Consider the following 16,383-nt stretch of genomic DNA (forward strand, 5'->3'; position numbering starts at 1 on the left):
TATGTGAGTCAGTGCTTCTTTCAGTTCATTCAACCGGTAATATACAAGTCAAGCTGCATCGGCATGTTCTACGTGTACTCTGCAGCCAACTGACTGAAAGAAATAGGAAATACATCATAGTTGTAGCGGGTACTTGACGTTTTCCTGTTCGGCGTCTTTGACAGTGGAGTGACATGTGGTATGGCTCCAGCAGGTCTGTCCCCCACTGTGCCATGTTTAACGAACATTAAGGCCCAAGCTACAGCCTTCAGGCTGTGGGGACTAACCGCTTTAGTGCCTCAGCCTGATTCCTTCCAGATTGCTGCAGTTTTTGCATGATGCTAGATGGTCTACTCCAAATAAAAATCACCATGTCAACAAAAATGTGAATGGTACTTCATTATAACTGGGAGGCAGGCTGCTGGAATAATAATGGCTTCCTACTGCACGCCTAACAAAAGATCTCAGATATTACTATAGACCTGGGGTGTCTAACCCATTTTAGGTAACGGGCCACATTATACTTAGTCCAATGTCAAGCAGGCTGGACCAAAAAATAGACCACAATAACTCCTTTTAAATGTGGACTCTGAAAGATACAAATAAAAAAACAAACAAACAAACAAACAACAAAAACAAAAAAAAACAATAAAAGTTGCTATGAAACCACTAAATTTGTTCTTTTGGAAAGACATGGTCACAGTGTCACATTTTTAGCTTTCTAATCAACATTTACATTTCATTAGCACAAGCTGTGTTTATAGCCTCGCATTCATTCCTCAAGAATAACAAACACTAGCACTTTTTTTTTTATTATTATTCTTTCAGTTCAGTTACAGCTCACAAAATGATTTTTTTGCTTTGTAAATGTATTTGGTGGACCGGATTAGAAACTTTACCAGCCCAAAGGCTGCAAGTTTGACATCCTTGCTGTAGACATTCTACACTACTCCAAAAAAAACCAAAAAAAAAAACGAATGAAATTATTTTATTAATGTATGTTAATTTCATGCTAATCTAAGATCGAGATTACTATTGTTTCGAAAAGTCTAGAAAAATGTTCCCACGTGCCACTTTTTCCATCCAATAGTCTCATTTCACATCCTGTGGGAAAAGCCGGACTTGAATTGATCGCATACAGTCGAACAGTGTCATTAAATGAGGGCAGCAAAAGGACCTGACCAATGGAAATATCAAATCTGTGACCCTCATGTCAGCTGGCACACAAAGGCTGTGTTCTCTCTTTCTGAATAAGAGTGCCCTATACACAGCTCCGCAAGCACGAACGAATGAATGGACGAAGACACAAGAGCACTCCAGCAGCTCGTTTCCACCCTCATTCACCCCTCGTGCGTCATGAGAGAAGAAGGGGGGGGGGGGGGGGGGGGGGGGAGACAACAAAAAGCCAAATCATGAATCGGAACAGAGGAGGACACATATTCTCTGCACTATCGCTAATCAGAGAGGTGAAAGGCTTGTGTAAAACTGAAGGAGCTGTATATGAAAAGGAAAGAAAAAAAAAAGCCAAGCCACTGCTTTCTGATGGGAAAAGAGGAGGACATGAAGCTACTGTGACAGGAGACGGACCGCTCTACCCAGCCCCAGGAATGCACCGCAGCAGCCAGAGCAAACTGAGGTTTATCTGCAGCGGGAGAGCTGGAATCAACACTCAGACGTGCCTCGCCACAAAGTGAAGAACTGCGACCATACAAAGGAACGCTTGACTTGAGGTTTAGATTCTTTCCCCTCTTAAAAAAAAAAAAAAAAAAAAAAAAAAGTTTTTTTTACCTGAAGGCGTGTCCCAAAACTAATTAATTCATTTGGGAAATATAACTGCAGATACCTCCAAAAAAAAAATAAATAAATAAAAAAATAAAACAGGAAAAGAAGAAGAAACTGCTTTAAAGTAGAATCTTCCAAACTAATCTCTGTCTACCCAGTGTAGTGTGTATGTGATTACCCCAGAATTTCAACACCAGCATTATGAAATGAATAGAAAACCTCTTCACTTCAATCCCATGTATAACAGACGTTTAAGGGCAGTTTTCAGGAGGTTAAAATCATTTTCATTGTGTTTTTATGGAATACTTCCGTGAATGATTGAAGCTGGAAATCTGTATAATTTGTCCTTTCAGAAATTGGAGTCATTTTTAAGCGGGAATCCAATAGCACCAAACCATCAGGAAAGTGTAAATAATGAGAATTAATTTGAAAATGTATTGCTCTAGGGGCGGCTCGATGGTGCAGCAGGTAGCACTGCCGACGCACAGCTCCAGGAACCTGTACAACCCCGAGCTTCATTTAATGTTTGCACGGGTTTCTTCTGGGTTATCCGTTTTCCTCCTACCTCCCAAAAATGCCTATAGGTGAACTGGCAGTATTAAATTGGCCCTAGGTGTGAATGAGTCTCTGTGTGTGCATGATGCTCTGCAATGGCCTGGTGTCCCATTCAGGGTGTATTCCTGCCGCACCCTCAGTATTCCCCAGATCCAGCGTAACCCCGACCGGAACTTACTGAAGATGCATGAATTAACGCATTGCTCCATTGTTCAAAATAAAACGACATAGAAACCATTTTGGTTAGACGCTCCATTACACTTAAATCTGCCTTATGCAGCCTCATATTTTGACTGTTCGGTGGCAGTTCAGCCCTTAGACTTGCTCAAGTTCCATCTAGGGGCTAACTGCAGCTACTCTACAAACATGGTTCATTGAAATTAGTTTGGGAAAATGCTGGCGTTTTCCCTTTAAAATATTTTTGGAGAAATGCGTGCTTCTAAATGAACACACAGTGTAACGATAAAGTGCCAAGGAATCCAATTTTGAGGTCAGGAAATCCAGAGTCCAGATTCAGTGATACTGTGCCCTGAAATATGCTGCTCTGTGGAAGTAGATCCACCCACACTCTCGCTCTCGTCCGGTGATGGGCATATTGCAGCTGTAACATCCCCTTCCCAGCCTTGCTGTAATTGCTCTGGTGTCTCAGGGGACTGCGAGTGTGCAAGGAGCCTGGGCCCAGCTGCACTGCAGTACTCTGACAGGTCCATTTCCAGCATGATTAATGAGAGCAGTGGCCTAATCTCAGGCAGCCTAAGGTGAGCGTGCAAAGGGAAGGCCCTTAAGTGCAGCTCTCCTGCTGAGAGGAGCAGCTTAGGACCTCAGGCTCCAACTGCACTCTCTCCGGGCCTCGTGTAGAGAACTGATCTGCCTTACTCACCGGTTCATTCGTAATAATGCTTAGTTGCTGGCAGACATCACGGTGCAGTGCCTACCAAAGTCACTTCCTCAACCGCATGTGTCTGCAGAAGCTTGGGCTGAGCGTAACAGAAGAACTGGGTAAAAGCCACAGACATCGGTCACAAAAACCTTCTATTGCACAACATAGCCAGACATCCAGCTATAAATAGAGAGAGAGTCAACGTGACCAATAACCACCAATTCACAGGAAGAAGCCATCTGACTGAATATGCAATCAACCAAGCACAGCCGTTTTGCGTGAAATGTAGAAGGAGGAGAATTGGGAAATGGTGCAACAACCTGGAGACCGTTTATGGCATTCGGTCATCGTCAGGGACCCTTATATTACCTCCAGAAAATTAGTTAAGTAGTGCTGCTGTGTTTAAAAGTGACATTTTTCTTCTTTGGACTAGTGCACGGACTTGTCTCTTGTACTCATAGTTGTGCTTAGCCAGTGAGATACTGGCAAGATTCTGATAGTCGTGTCCAAGTAACATATATACGTCAACATATATCACACTAGAAGCATCACTCTGAAGATCTGAAGAAAGAAAGAAATTCCCAAGGCAGATCAGAGTTAGGCCTTGTTGACCATCTTCGGCGATCCAGTCACAAGAAGATTGCTAAAGTGGAACTGACAGCCATTCACACTCGATTTTTTAAATGCATGTTGGCAACATATCAAATTTCACGATGCCGCAAACCTGTACGCAATTCAAAGGTAAACCATCTCAGCAAGAAAACCGCAGACCTGGCAACCCCGGTCGTTTGATGATGTTGGCGGATGCACTGCTGTACACGCTACAATGTGGCCATGTGCATCTCTGACCACTTCCTCAAGTGGGTCGATTGCTCAGGTCACAAAACGCACTTGACCCAGTTCACGTGTATTTACCGCTGTCCGCTTGTGATCTTTTATTCTTCTTTTGGTCTTTTTGTGGTTTTGGGCACAAGACAAAGCATGAGCAGTAGTCCACTGTATGTTATTTCTCTTGCAGAAAACATGCATTTCTCTCAGCTCTCAGACTGAGAGTGACGTGAGCTGTGATGCGAGAGATCTGAACAGTCCATATGCTGCCAATAACCCAAAAAAAAAAAAGTCTCAGGTAAGCGAAAGACCCATCTCTCTGGAGTGCCTCCCCTCCCGTCATCAGTTGAAGGTAAGGTACTAATTTGGGAGGTTGATGGCAGGCTTAGCAGAGACAGACAGAAAAGAACGACAGAGAGGACATTCCTTTCAGGCTCATGTGCACACTGCTGGCTGTTTGCCTCCCCTGATTTAAACTCCAAGTGATGAAAAGGGTCGCTCTGCCTTCTGGGATTGATGGCAGGGCCTGTCATCATAGCAGAGTTGCGTGTTACCAGACAGCTAGGATAAAGACAGAGTTTCCACTGGCTGAGTCCAGCACCTGACCACAAGCCTCCTTACTTAGTTTCAGTTACACTCAAAGCACTTTACATAGTATGGGGGGATGGGGGGGGGTCTCCTCAACCACCACTAGTGTGTAGCATCCACCTGTATGATGCGGCGGCAGTCATAGTGCACCAGAACGCCCAGCACAAACCAGCTATTAATGGAGAGCAGAGATTGATGGAACAAATTCAGGGCTGGAGATTATTAGGGGGCCATGAGAGAGAAGTGTCCTGGGATTTTGAATACCACATTCAGAGAGAGTCAGGACCTCAGTTTAACATCTCATCCCTGGAAGACCGTGCTGTTTATACAGTATAGTGTCCCCGTCACTATACTGGGGCATTAGACACCACACAGACCACAGGGTGAGCGCCCCCTGCTGGCCTCACTAATACCACTTCCAGCAGCAACCTTGGTTTTCCCCAGGAGGTCTCCCATCCAGGTACTGTCCAGGCTCAACCCTGCTTAGCTTCAGTGGGACACCAGGCGAGAATCAGGGAGATATGGCTCTGGCTCCTTACACTGATTCACATTCACATCATTACTTCAGTTTGTTTGGATTCATGCTTACATGCAGACCAAGACTGAAAGCTTCATACTGTGTGCTCTGGACAGAAATAGAAATGGTGAGAATTCGTCTTCTAGCAGTAAACTTCACAAGGACAGTGAAGGTTATCAGTTGTGAGGATCAGTGTGTGGGAAGTGAGACATAGATCAAGTTGTTTTTAAATGTCTGGTCCTGAATCAGAATCAGGATGTGGCTAAATAAAGATAAGCGAGTTATGAGTGTATTCGAGGAATCTTTGTTCATCGTTAATCATGGAGCAGGAAGTTATGTTACCTGTCTTGCGAAGTGGAAAGTCGTTTTTGGAATCGTAGAGTCCCAGCACTGGGTGGTTGTAAGTGGACATCCCTGTCTGAGGAGGAGAACTCTGATCCAGTGAACTGTGCTGGGTTTTCCTGTAGAAAACACAAACATGAAAATTGAAGGCTATTTAAAGCTCTCTCTAACATACTGTCGGGATTTTTTTTTTTTTTTCTTCTGAATCCCACAGCCCTGATTAAACCCCGGCCATTTTTTCTCTGACTAGAGCTCCGAACCAAACGGGAAGTTCAACCAAAACCCAAAGAGTCAACATCACTTAATTCAGCCAGACAGCCTGAAACATCATAAATTCATCCAAAAGACACCCTTTCATCTTCTGGAAATAATATTATTTCATCCCCAACACAGGTTACAAATCCAAATGCTGTAAATTGATCCAAGCTTCACTTCAGAAAAATGGCAAATGCTTTTAACACATGGGTATTTAAGACTTGTTATTTTATTTTATTCATTTTTTTCCCCCACTGTGTTCAAACAGTAGTGGCAGCTCAATATTTTACTGTTTCTCTGAAGTGTATTGGACAAGTTTCCATATAAAACATAAAGAGGGAGGACAAAGACCCAACACTTCTCGGCTATGGGTTCGATACACCACTTGAAAACACAGCATCCCGCTCAAAATGCACAAGACAGCAAGACAACAGAAGCAAAAAGTAAAGTTCCCGTGAGCACACCGACACCATCTGTACCCAATTTTGAAAACACACACAAAAAAGAAAAACCTGCAAAATAAAAAAATAAATAAAAAAAATCACAAACCACACTGGCAAAACAAATAAATGATCAACTTTTCTTTGTCAAGGACACTGGATTTTGCAGGCTAATGGAGCTTTGATACACAGTGCCTAGCGCACACTATTACTCAGATTCACATCTTACAGAAATTGTACAACGTTGCAAGAAATGCACTAAACATTGTGAAATAGTTATTGTTATTTCACTGTACTGCAAAACACACACTTACCCACTTGACTAAATGACTACGTTTACAAGGACAGCAGCAATCCAATTATCGACCTTATTCTGAATAAGACAATATCCTGATTAAGGTGTTCACATGAGTCGCTTTTAAAATATTCCTTTCATGTTCTCGTTTTACGTTATAGAACATAGTTCGATTAACGGCACACGTCATTACGTCCCCGCGCCACGCCGTCCGACGTTCCCTCCGGAATTTCACGTATCGACATACAGTTGGTCTTCGTTATGGTACCGTATACCGTTTTGGGTGTTTTTATTTTTAATTTTACGAACGCTTCAAGCGCGGTTAATTATTTGTCGTGCTGTACGTGCAAACAGACGACCGCTTGAAGCCGCGGGCTGCGTCCCAAACAACGTACTTACCTACTATATAGTAGCCGAGATACATGTATTTCACCTACTATATAGCAGGTAAGTGCGCGGTTTGGGACGCAGCCGTGCTCTCGTTTGCCGTCAAACGGTTGAGCGCCGCCGTGCGTGTACGTGTCCTGTCGCAAAAATGCGGATTAGGGTAATAAAAAATTGCTGTTTACATGCTAGTTTCTTAATCAGAGTATTGTCTTAATCCGGTCAATATCAGGTTAATATTGGATTATTACTGTCTGTGTAAACGTACTGACTGTTAGGAAGTTGCGCACCTAACATAAGGCCATGTCACCAAAGACGACATTTACATGCACATCAATATGCAGATATTAAGCGGAACTCGGCAATAGTCTAATTAGCGTCGAGTGATATAATGCCGCAATCCGATTGTCTGATTCAGATCAAGACAATATTCTGATTCCCACCCCGGGAATATGCCCGTTTTAATCGTAAAATTGATGCATGTAAACACCTTAGTCAGAAAATCCACTGAATGCTCAGTCCACAAGGAATTGTGGGTGCTCACAGATGCTATGCTGTAGGCTAGGTATTTAGGAATGGCGACTCGGGCACACACTTATAACCACCGTGTTTACAGGAATATTCCGCTGCCTGTACGCATATAAACATCGTAATCGGAATATCGCGAATAAACCCGAAATGAAACTTTAAACGGAATTTGATGTGCATGTAAACACAGCCACTGATACACTCATAAGACATGCTGAAAATGATAAATATGCACCAAAAATGATAAACATGCACACCATTTTACACCGACACCTTCACAGACGCGAGCTTTATGCCGCATAGCAGCGCAAACCCCAGCTACAACATTCACAAAACGGCTGTTTTCGGTGCCAAGGCAGGCAATCTGGCACACACCCAACCCAACCTACTCACTTTGCCTGCTTTCCCATCATCTGAAAAAATAAGCTGCGTGTTTAGCCGTGAGAGTTATGAGCTTCTGGAACCTGCTACAATTAGAAGAACTGATTGGCGTTTTTAAACAAGTGAGAATAAATGTCTTGATCAATAAAACATTCAGCTTTCGCTGCAGGCTCTCTTTATTAAGCCGTCGGTGTTGATCTAGCTGTGAAGGTGAGATAGTAAACAATGTTTTATTGATACGCTCCTATTATGAAGAAAGCCAAATGGACTGTTTCAGTATGTGATGTGAAGAAAATGGGAAACGGCACTGCTGCATGCACGAGACAATTCGGAAGCAACGCTATGGCCTTGATTCTTGTTCACACTGTGTGTAGGGAATTTATCTTCCCGCTCCCAGAAGCACGTTCAGGGAAAAAGAAAAAAGGGCTCCAGTATGCTAATATTCATTCCGCGCACAATCACTCGCGCTCTCCTCGCACTTTATCTGAACCTGAGAGATAACGAGTGTGAATTGGTGTGCATGTTTTTTTTTTTTTTAGAACCTGCTGCTAAAATGAAAGTTCCTGTTATCTTTCACTTTGCTCCTCAAATCCTCTAGAAATATCGGGACAATCCAGACCCCCCCCCCCCCCTCCTTTTTTTTTTTTATCTCTAACTGCTGAGGTTTGACTGATAAAAAAGTCAATAAGTAGACAGAAACTTCAGTCAGGTCTATGTTTACCCATGTCCCGGGTCTTATTCCTGTAAATCACGCTGGCTCTCACTCCCTTAGAAAACATTCACATTTCGTAGTTTGCCTTATGTGTGATTTCTGAGTGGAGGTGTGGAAATGAACTAAATGTGTGGGTTTTTTTAAAAAAAAAAAAACTTACCAGTATGAGTAGCGTGGGTCGTTGGGCATGCAGTGGTTGAGGCTTCTCTGGGCCAGAGCTTTCTTCTTATTCAGCACAAACTCCTGAAGACGCATCTTCACCTCTGTGCTCGCCACCGCACCTGCCAATCACAGAGCACTGCTCATTAACAGGCCCCGCCTACTACACTAATGCCACGTTTATACAGGGTGTCCCAAAAGTCTCCGTATATAGGAGAAATGAACACTTTTTAGCAAAATGTCTTCCAACGATTTTCGTTATTTTATTATTTCTTTCACAAACAGGCTTTAAGAACGTCTTTGACAAGAGAAGAACGTATTGAAATCAGTCTCATGGCTGGAATCAGGAAGCCGTCGCAAGGTTGCGACGGACTTTGACGGGAAACATGGCGAGCACATCACACACGGCACTGCTGCCAAACTCATTAACAAATTCAAAAAGACGGGAAGTGTTGCGGACCATCCACTGACGGAGGCACGACCGACGTGGCGCTGGCGTAAATAGTCCTCTATGTATGGAGACTTTGGGACACCCTGTAGTTAAGATGTTTTATCAGGTTACTTTAATTATAGGAAGATGGTGTAGTTCATCCTCTTGATATTCTCACAGACCACAGTTTGAAGACTGCGTTGTTTTGATTGTTGCAATCGGAGCATTTTTTAAAAAAAATGTAATTAAATTTATTTATTTTTACAAGTATGAGTAAATGAGCACGGTAACGATATAATATTGATACATGGAACAATACCCTTATCAATATCACTATCAATGCATCTTTAGTTTTAATATTTTTGCATATACACCCATCTCCAAAGCGCCCAAAGTGCTAAATACCTCCACTGACTCGCATACAAACTACAACTGCTACTGCCAGGAAAATCATTAGCTTAAATAATCACTTTTCCCATGCTCAGACTCGGTTATAAAAACATGCCAATCTCAGTATTCGTGAAATAATTGCTATTCGTCTGTATTTCATGTGCGCGGTGACGACGTTGTGAAGTCAAGTTTGACTTGTATGATTAAAAAAAAAATACAAAAAAAAACAACCACTTTGGATATCTGATGGTGCAATGCAAGAGAGATTTTGTTTGCATGCAGCACGGGTGGATAAAGTGTCACATGGTTCTCTATAGAGCTACATAATGAAGCACTGCGGTCCTCATCTGGTGACGTTAACGTGAAAGCATGGCCCTGTATTAAACCTCTTGGCGGAAGTGTTTAAAACACAGCATCATTACAACCTCACTGAAACGCATGGGTGATGACTGGCGAAACATTTTCCATTTGAAGATGAATGAAGTTCAGCCTTTTTTCACCAAAACAGCAAGTGCACATGATCACTCTACAATACGAATGGCGCTCCATGATGGAATCGGCTGCTACGGTTACGATCTCCTTCCTGTGTCGGAACGTTAAGGAACAGCTTTACCCATGATCGTCATTATAACGCGCGGACGGGAGATTGGAGATCCTTCCAAAAATGCGACTTAAACATGTCCTTACAGAAAGCTTCAAGTCAACAATTAAATTGACGCAAGGCGCGGTTATATTGAATCTTCGGAACACCACTCGTCCAATCAAATTAGTGGGCTACAACGGAGTGTTGTATAAATGGTTTTTAATCCGTTTGTGTGGTTGTTTGACATACGAGTCCCCGTTTAAGTTTTTAATATAGAAACGATAACATATTAGATCAAGTGCATTAATATACGCCGATCGGCCGTAACATTAAAACCACCTGCCTAATGTTGTGTGCAGTAAGCTCCACTTGTGCCTCCAAAACGGCTCTGACCCGTCGAGGCATGGACTCCACGAGACCTGTGAAGGTGTGCTGTGGTATCTGGCACCAAGACGTTAGCAGCGGATCCTTTAAGTCCTGTAAGTTGCTATAGCAGGTGGGGCCTCATCCTACATCCCACAGATGCTCGGTCGGATTGAGATCTGGGGAATTTGGAGGCCAAGTGAACACCCTGAATTCTTTTGTCATGTTCGTCAAACCATTTCTGAACAATTTTTGCAGTGTGGCAGGGCTGCTGAAAGAGGCCACAGACATTAGGGAATACCGTTGCCATGAAGGGGTGTACTTGGTCTGTAACAATGTTAGGTAGGTGGTACGTCAAAGTAACATCCACAGGAATGCCAGGACCCAAGATTTCCCAGCAGAACATTGCCCAGAGCATCACACTTCCTCCACTGGCTTGCCTTCTTCCCATAGTGCATCCTGATGTCCCATAGGCAGCCAGTTGTGATGCGCTGTGTGTTCCGACACCTTTCTATCATAGCCAGCATGAACTTTTTCAGCGCTCTGTGCTACAGTAGCTCCTCTGTGGGATCAGACCAGATGAGCTAGCCTCCGCTCCCAACACACATCAGTGAGCCTTGGGCGCCCGTGACCCTGTCACCAGTTCACCGGTTGTCCTTTTTTGGACCACTTTCGGTAGGTACTAACCCCTCCATACCGGGAACACCCCACAAGTCCTGAGGTTCTGGAGACGCCCTGACCCAGTTGTCTAGCCATCACTATTTGGCCCTTGTCAAAGTGACTCAGATACTTACGCTCGGCCATTTTCCCTGCTTTCAACACTTCAACCTCGAGAACTGACTGTTCACTTGCTGCCTAACATATCCCACCCTCTGACAGGTGCCATTTTAACAAGATCATCAAATGTTCTTCACGTCACCGTTCAGTGGTTTTAACGTCATGGCTGATCAGCGTAGACATTTCAGACATTACTGGCAACTGATGTCCGAACCAGTTTCAAACTCACATTTCACATTACACGACACATTTCACATTACATTAATGGCATTCGGCAGACGCCCTTGTCCAGAGCGACTTACATTTCTCGAATTAATACAACTGAGAATTTGAGGGTTAAGGGCCTTGCTCGAGGGCCCAATAGTGGCAGCTTGGCAGTACTGGGATTTGAATTCACGACCACCCTTAACGTCTTAACCACTGAGCTACCACTGACCCCACAGGACGTGTAGTTGCCCGACAGCTCCGAATATTTAGCACGCCAAATATCTGTGCAGCATCGGCGATGTCTCGGTGACGTGTCGTCGAGTAATTCCCAGAGCAATCGACCGCCGATCGGCGATTGTTCGCAGAGTTGCCGCCGACCAAAGGGTATTGACCGTGAGCTCGGTGATTTGTAAATCGGGCTTAAAATCGTGTAGCGTGAACTAGGCTTAAGGTGTCTCCTCTTTAACGTCTCTCTAAAAGAGAGCGAATTCACAGAACAATACCGCAGAGACAGTGCCAGTTAAACAAAGCTGGGTGCTTATTTCTCTCTTTAAAGGAAGCGTGCCTTCTCACCGCTCTCGCTACAATTACCACCTTTCCCCATCACCTGCAAACAAGCCTCCAGAGACCTCTGCCAGCTTCACACCCCCACTCACCGACCCACAAACTTCCGCCACAGGCAACACACACTCGCAGCCAGCATCAGGTGAGCAAAATCTCAGGTGGCAGAAAGCGAGTGATCAGCAGTAGGAGTAGTGAGGAGGAGTGTGCTTTGTAATCTCAGTGCCTCACTGGGACCTGGAGGCTACACTGGGACTTTCACTGACACACGGCTCAGGGGATTCTTGGGTTCACACTACAGCCGTGACGAGGATGGGAATTAAAGTGACGGATACACACTGGAACCCAAATCGGAGGCTGCCGAGATCGGTCTCGTTATCAGCAAGAGAAAAACCAAAAAAAATAAAAACAAACACAACCTCGTCAACCTCTGCTATGAGATCCAGTACTACGTTTCATTTTTATCTTCTAGTCATACACATGTATGAATCTCTTTGGCTCAAGTACACACACCACAAGGACTACTGAGCGCTGGCATGCAAAATGCTTTTCTTGTACATGAAAAGAAACCGCTCCATTCCGCACTGTACTTGTGATCGAAAAAGAAACCAGAGAGGAAGCAGTAAAATAAAGCACATACTTGATGGCATTCAAAACAGTGTTAGTATGAATGCAGACTTTAAACTGCTTTCACTCTGCCCACGTCGGACATTTTTTCCTACATTCTGTTGAATGTCCATGGAATAAAATAAGATAAGATATCAGATGCCACGAGTGTACCTTCCGCCATCGTTTACACATTTGAATGGCCGTGTAATACGAAGCGATATGATAACATGGAATTAAAAGTGACCTTATATGGCTACGGGCATTGTTTCAACTCAGGACAGCTGTCATTTGCTGCTACTATAATCAAGTTTATATTGTGTTATGTCACAAGATTCATTTCTTTGGTTTTAAATGAAAAAAAAAAAACACAAAATATAATAGTGATAGTATTCATTTTTTTACAAAATGTACCTGTAATCGGATTACTTTGTTTTTTGACGCAACTATAACGGATTACGTTTACCGGTTTTTGCCATCCTGATTACATGACGCCGTTACACGTATTCCGCTACTCCCTAATCCTGCTCATCAACAACTCTCCAGACTGTTCCCAGGAAATCAGACATCAGCAGCCCATGCTGGCATCGACAACCATGCCACGGTCAAAGTCAGGGAGATCAAACGCTTGACATGATTTTATGTATTGCGCTGCTGCCACATGGTTGGCTGATGGGATGAATGCATAAAGTGAGTGTACAGCTGTTCCTAATAAAGGGGCCGGTGTGTATAATAGTATTATAATGCGACAGGTTATTATTCTAATGTGTAGTATGCGACGTGATAGATGTGTACGAGTGTGTGTGTGAGAGAGAGAGAGAGAGAGATGCTACTTACTCTCCTGGCCACGCTCCTTGTTTTTGAGCAGCTGCAGTTTCTGCTCGCGCTGCTGTTTCTCCAGCTCCTGCTCACGACGATGCCGCTCCAACTTCCTCTGGTGCTCCAGCAGCTCCTGCTGATGCTTCATAGCCAACAGCTCCTGCTGATGCTGAGACGGACAACACACGCTTTCAGTATATCACACACCGCTTTTCTGTGTGACTAAGCTAAGCACAATACTGCCAAAAAAAAAAAAAAAAAAAAAAGAAGTGTGTGTTCATTCTCCACAATCAAGCAGCATAAATACCAACATTCAAGGAGAAGTTGTATTGTTAAAGACAGGAGCAGAGCGGGTTTGTAGCTATACGAGTGATTAAGTCTGCTCTCTCTAGCTCAGTGGAAGTAACATTGCCTTTTACAGGCAGACCTGAGCTCTGCACCCTGCCCGCCATCCTCCTGAGATGTGGCCCTTCGGCTTGTTTAGCACTATAAATAGCTGCAGAGGTGTGCTGAAGGAGAGCACAAACTTGTGGCTGCTGACAGATACTCGGCAAAGTTCGACACAACACAGAGCAAACACTAAGAGGACGACTGGAGAAAGAAAAAAAAACAAAAAACAAAAAAAAACACACACTACTGCTGCTGTGGAAAAACGCTGGACGAGGATGCCCGGTTTTCACCTCGCTCTCACAAATCTATTAAATCAGTAGGATTTGAACTCACATCCTTTCCAGGAAATTAAATACCGAGCTACAAGTGAGCTGTAAGCAGGGTTTTCCCAGCCACAGAAAGGCTTAGGTTCCGCACATAAGTGCTAACGCCTTAAGCTGAATGGCGGTAAAATGCGTTTAGGCGTCGTATCAGGACGAATGTGAAAACAACGGTGAAAGTTGACCGGCCAATCAACAACCAGTGTTTAGACAAACGTTTGTGTGATTGGCGTGTGACACATAAGCTAAACAAACAGCTGATTGGATATTTCTCTGTACCTTCGACTCGGGATGGTAGTTACGACCATCGACTCGGATATGCAGAATAACCAGCATTAAAACTAGTCAACCCAACCATTTGATAGAACTCATTTATGGCACGTAGGATTCGGTGCCCTCGTGTGCATCAAATCAAAGTAGTAATCTGCATAGGCTTGTAACCCGTCCTGGGCATTCGGGGCTGTAGCCCTGAAGATTTTTTTCTTTAGCCCTGAATAATTCTCCACTTGGAGCTGTTTATCACTACGTAACTGAAAGTCAGTACAAGAAGACGGCGGGGGTGTAATCTTGTATCTTCGGTGAACAGCGTTGTATTTTATCTTCAGTGGACGGAGGAATTAGACGGACCAATCAGACAGGAGTTACAGGAAAATACATGGGGATACTCGTGCCGTATTGGCTCTCCATTCTGCCAAACACAGTGGGTGTGTCTCACTAGCTCATGAATCAGTATATCGTGTACAAGAGTTGGGGCGCTGGCAACGAACCCTGGCTCACGACACGTCGGGACACCGATAACTCGATTTCCGGCGACATGACTACGTACTCGTGTTGTAAAACGTCACCATAAAACTATTTACGTTTTATATGTCCTTTAAATTCGTTCGATTCATCACATCGCACGAGACTTCAAGGAGGATCGTAGGGTAATGGATTAAAAAAATAAATAAAAAATCGTTAAATACTTAAAAGCTGTTAGACACACACAAACCATATATAGAACGTCACAGAGGTCGAATCGCTAATGTACGTAATCGGTTGAGAGCCAAAACAACGATAACAAGCTACTTACATTTCTAGACGAATTTACCTGAGAGTTTGTCCGGCATTTTTTTTTTTCGAGCTGAGAGCGCTAAGAAAATGTGACGTCATCAGCTCCCTGGTTTTTGTGGTGCACTGTGGGATTTTTTTTTTAGGGAGTGAACGTTTCGGTGCACTGGAAGGATTCTGAGATCGACACAGAACCTAAAATGGCTGACTCCCTGATCAGTGCCCCGAGTACTGAACTAGTGGAGCTGATAGAGACACGCCCTGTCGGTTATTGCGCGGGGAAATGGATATACGCTGGCGTTTTTTTAACCAGTAAATGGGTTGAAACTGAAACACTAACATCCTCTCATGTTGAGCAGGGTGTGTAAATGTCTATATGAGTCCCGGGTTTCATCAACATGATATGAGCAGGGCATAAAGAAAGACAACGCACTCTGCACGGCACTGTAGCGGCTAAACCCGTACAACGCTAGCTTAGCTGTGTCGTGTTCGATTTTATCGCTGAGAGGAGATCTCGCGACTCGGATACGCTGCAGTGCGACGCACAAGCCCAGTCCTCTCGTCAGAGAAACGTCTCACTGAGAAACGTCTACATATAAAGAACCCACGAACGTGTCTTTTCCTTTTCGACATATAACAATTAAATACGTTTATTATTATTATTATTATATTTCCGTTTTAATATTTCAAATACGTTGTGAGAATTTAGAAAATGGGGTCTCGGGCCAAAACAATTCGAGAACCCGTGCTGTTACCACAGTGTTACACACAAACACACACGCGACAACTAAACTAACTTTCACCCGTATCTCTCCATCATATTCTTGTCTATAATTTATTACTCAGACTGAATTTCTAGCCCACAAACCCAACATATTTTCCTTCATTCATTTCAAAATTTTTTCAAAAGGGTTATGATTATACAAAGCCAGACCTGAATTTCCCTCCAACCTCTTTCATATCCTGCGAACAGCTCTTGGATCATCTCAGTTGTAACATTCGCTTCTATTCTTCTTGATATTTCTCTTACGACTCGGCCAGATGTCACACGCTGGCTTTTTCGAATCAGCTGTGCACACTGAGAGGCTGACGGCTCAACTCCGAATTCTTTCTTTCGGGTCTTTAAGTTGTTCCCCCCCCCCCCCCCCCCCCCCGGCTCTGTTGTGTCTATGTGTTTTGATGCGGGATACCACGTTTAATTTTGAACATCTTGGGAGTTCTTTTTCGGACTCGGAACGGACGAGCTGCAAACTCTGCCCACG

The 16,383-nt window shown here is 43.8% G+C and overlaps 1 protein-coding gene across 9 annotated transcripts in view; it reads right to left on the minus strand.

Annotated features, from left to right (window-relative positions):
* hdac4 (histone deacetylase 4) overlaps nt 1–16,383 on the minus strand; it is a 205,109-nt gene that overhangs the window by 64,712 nt on the left and 124,014 nt on the right. For all 9 annotated transcript variants that reach the window (XM_053681096.1, XM_053681100.1, XM_053681097.1 and 6 more), the window contains 3 exons: nt 13,380–13,530; nt 8,627–8,747; nt 5,472–5,590 (listed from right to left, as the gene is read on the minus strand). In XM_053681096.1, the coding sequence (XP_053537071.1) occupies nt 5,472–5,590; nt 8,627–8,747; nt 13,380–13,530 (391 nt within the window). The remainder of the gene's footprint in view (nt 1–5,471; nt 5,591–8,626; nt 8,748–13,379; nt 13,531–16,383) is intronic.

This window comes from Ictalurus punctatus, chromosome 6, assembly GCF_001660625.3.
Source record: "Ictalurus punctatus breed USDA103 chromosome 6, Coco_2.0, whole genome shotgun sequence".
In the NCBI taxonomy this organism is placed as follows: domain Eukaryota; kingdom Metazoa; phylum Chordata; class Actinopteri; order Siluriformes; family Ictaluridae; genus Ictalurus; species Ictalurus punctatus.